Here is a 3,805-nt window from a genome sequence, read left to right on the forward strand (position 1 = left end):
TTCCATGTGACCTGTAAATTATATGGCTGCACAGAGCCTCAATTCTGAAGAGTAGAGAGGATGAGGAAGGACATGGCACAGTACCTACCTGTCTTCTGTACTCCCAAGTGGGGTCATACACCTTCCATCCATTTTCTGGGAAAACCTCTTTGTACTCAAATGCAAAAAGTGGCTGAAAGAAAGAAAATTTACCATTTAGAGCCCACTCAGAGCCCATTTCCAGGATGTTTGATATCTCAAATAGTAACTCATGACTGGTCCTTCTTTTTTCCTGCTGCACTACTTTTCTTTTAGGGCTTTATGAAAAAGATTAATGTGCTCGCTGTAGCAGGTAATTACTACAGCAATGTACCCTCCTCTATACCCCTGATCTTGCTTGTCTATTACCTAGTACTTCATGGACAAAAGAAGTTTATTATTAAAGAGAGAAAGAAAAGACTACTTGGGCAAGAACACTTTTACATATTAAGAACTAGATCCTTTCAACCAGTATTTGAAGCAACAATTGCACTGTCATAACATGACAGAGCAGATGAACAGGGCAGATTTGGGGCAGTGCAGTCACCATTACCTGTAAACCTCTGATGGATGACGCTGTGCTTTGAATATTTTCCCTCTGCTATGAGGATGTATCAGTAAGTCATTCTCCATGCATGACGGAATCCAGCCCCACGGTAGAAGACTCCTCCTGTTTTCTATACAATCTAAACTCCTACAGAATTAACTCTAGAACAGATTTAAAACCCAGCATTTCTCCTCCTTCAACAAAATGCACCCCATGTGAACATTGTACCAAGTAGATGGGACTGAACAATACAGCTTACTGTCACTCTGTGTCTTTTGGTAAAAACTGAAAAGAAAATACTTACGAGATTATTTGACACTGGGAAAGCATATTTCATTAGGTTCTCAAATATGGATCGTCTAGTTCTCCCTTCAGGCTTATGCGCAAATCGCAAGTTTCGAATATCCTAGGGAAAAAAGAGGGAAATCAAATTGCAGATTTCTGAACCACTTCAAAATCCAAAGAAAATCCAAAACCCAGCATTCAAAATAGGGTCACATCACGATCCTCTTTCTAGCACTGATTTAATATCGTACTTTGAACACTGTTGTATTGCAGCTCTGGGCTTGGTTCAGTGGTCATCTGCAGCCTCCAACAAAGCCTGCCACAGCTACAGAGGAGCAGAGGGAGTGCACAGGTGCACCTGATCACAGCATCTTGCCTTCACATGAAGCTCTCTATCTGCTGAAAGTCTAGGGGAGAGCCTCGCACAGGGACAAGCTATTGCTGACCAGCAGGACTTTGTCTGACAGATCTCCTAGCTCTTACCACACTCTCACACTGAGGTGTGCCAGAAGACAGCTGGAAGGGACTGCCTCACAAAATACCTCCATAGAGCTACTGCACAGAGGGAGCCCAGGTCCAGTCAGTTTGGTGCAAAGCAACTAATGCCATCTCCCTTTAAAGCTTCCATCTCTCAGAGCACTCAAGAGGATGCCTTGAAACTGAGAACTCCTCCTATTTGCACAGCAGCACAGTTTCCACAAAGAGTGGTTACCCAAGACCTCCTTTCTGTACTCATCTACAAAATCAAATTCAGAAACTAAGTAAAGCATCTCTAAGATGCCAAGATTTTCCAGCCAAGCCTACAACTCAAACACTTGTAGTAAACAGTTTAAAAGCCACCAGCAGGAAATAAGCTATCAAGTTCAAGCATATGAAGATGGTACAGCAAGTCAGAGAATGAGACAAACAGCTAAAGACTTAGCTGTCTCACAAGACTGAGATTAGGTAATTGGTCTCAGACAGAGAACACTTCAGGATGCATAAGCTGTATCTGTTATCGCACTAAACTGCTCTGCATATCCTGGGCCAAGTAGGCTGGCGCATATATATATGCTGTATAGGGCCAACATACCTAACTATATAGTTTGTGCCTGGGTTTCCCACTCAGGGAAACAATGTAGTTCACTCTAAACCTGACCATGTGTGCAAATTTGTATATAGGCAAAATGGCTGAGGACTAGGAATCCAGATCAAAACAGGGAACAAATTAGCTTGCCAGGACAAGCACCCCTAGGTTAGCCAGGGAGGATCATGACTGCAATAGGACAAGGGAGCAGCTGGATGATTTGGTATAGATTATATCAACTGCTTTTGACTCAGCATGCCCACAGCTTGAGAGTCTGCTTAGCTTCCTGGTGCCTCAAAATCACAGCAGTGGCCGGAGCAGTTTTCATTCCTCCATCTGCCCTTATCCAGCAAGTGGCATCCTTTCAGCCTTGAGGGGGCTCTGACAAGAGCTCTAAGCAGCCCAAGACCTACAAGGTTCAGAACCCAGCTCTCCCCACATGGCCACTGAGGGAAGCAGAGGGGCCATGCCCTGCTGACCAGCAGAGGTATGAATTTAGGACTGGAGATGGCGACTTTATCTACTCTGTGGGTCTATAGTAAGTAGACACGAGGAGGTCAATTGTTAATTTTCAGTTAATTGTTAAGTTTGCATTTCCAATGATTCCTAGGGCTCTTGAGAGGCACATGTGAAACATGTACCGCCTTGAAAGAAATGAAAGAACAGCCTCGAGGAGGACTGATGGCTACTTGCCAGTCCCTTACCACAAAGCACAGTGGCAGGTGGACACAAGCTAGCTTTCTTGCTCTTGAAATGCACGTTGAGTGAAAGGCATCCTATACTCCACAATGACTGGAGTCTTCCTGGGATAGCCCGGTGAGCAATCCTGAGAACTGCATTAGTGGGATGCAGGCCTAGGTTTCCACCATGAAGAAAAGACATTACCTAGCACAAAGCCTGTGCTAGGAGTGGAGCTGGAGAATCCTGAAAATTACTTTTAAAGTCAGATGTTTTTTCAAGTGTGTGAAGTCATACTGAAATGTTTCGCAGAACTTCCTACAGTACTACAGAGAAAACCTTTTAAAATATATGTTCCCCTTCCCCTATTGTAAAACACAGATAAAAATTTACCTTGCATACAATTTCCAGCCCGTATGAATTCTCACCACGACTGGAAGCACCTCCAATTTTCTCCACTCTGTTGATTACACCTAAAGATGCATCTAGGACAAAAGGAGGGTCCTGTAGACAGTTGAAATTTGTGAGTTTAAAAAGGGGAGGGGGAAAAATCCCCGGCTCCTGCTCCCTTATGCCTATATTCCCAAAGATATAGCTATGATTCACACAGAATTACTCTCAAAGAACACCTAGGTCTAAAGATTGAATAGCCAACAAAAGCAGATGGTTTCAAAAGCTTACCCGTTCCATGCTTTTAAAATACAGTCTATAATTGGTAACAGTAAGGGTTCCTCTGATTGCTCCAGTGAAGGGGCAGATGTAAGTAACATCCTTAGCTTAAAAAAAGAAAAATAAAAGTTGTTAATTTCATGGTTAATTTATGGGAGTAAAATTATGACAGCAACAATATTTGGGGGCTCTGCTTTTCAGATGATGGAATGAAAACCAGCTTAATCTAGGGTTCTAGCCTAGAGCTAACATGCAAGTTTCAGTTCGGTGGAGAAGGTAAGAGTTTAGGTATAAATTGAACTCCTGGCACGTACCATCACCTAGAATCCTACAATTGCAAAGAACTGCTAAGCCCGTAAAAAAGCCAGTATTCGGCTGCAAACTGTTTACTCTTACTGAGCAATGCACTGCCAGTAGCTGAGAACACCATGCACGAAAAGAGAGACGATTCCTGCCTGGACGCATACATTTGAAGCTGACCACAATCTGCATAAAAGCTAAGGATCACCAGTAAGCTGGTTTGTGCCACCAAGGACAGGAGA

General features: G+C 43.3%; 1 protein-coding gene across 1 annotated transcript in view; it reads right to left on the reverse strand.

Moving 5' to 3' along the window:
• MTMR2 (myotubularin related protein 2) overlaps window positions 1–3,370 on the reverse strand; it is a gene marked incomplete at its 5' end in the record, with an annotated part of 21,482 nt that extends 18,112 nt beyond the window's left edge. Inside the window, 4 exons of the mRNA XM_009574259.1 lie at window positions 89–172; window positions 870–971; window positions 2,988–3,098; window positions 3,276–3,370. Of these exons, the coding sequence (XP_009572554.1) occupies window positions 89–172; window positions 870–971; window positions 2,988–3,098; window positions 3,276–3,370 (392 nt within the window). The remainder of the gene's footprint in view (window positions 1–88; window positions 173–869; window positions 972–2,987; window positions 3,099–3,275) is intronic.
• Window positions 3,371–3,805: the final 435 nt, after the last annotated feature.

This window comes from Fulmarus glacialis, unplaced genomic scaffold, assembly GCF_000690835.1.
Source record: "Fulmarus glacialis isolate BGI_N327 unplaced genomic scaffold, ASM69083v1 scaffold12983, whole genome shotgun sequence".
Taxonomy (NCBI): Eukaryota; Metazoa; Chordata; class Aves; order Procellariiformes; family Procellariidae; genus Fulmarus; species Fulmarus glacialis.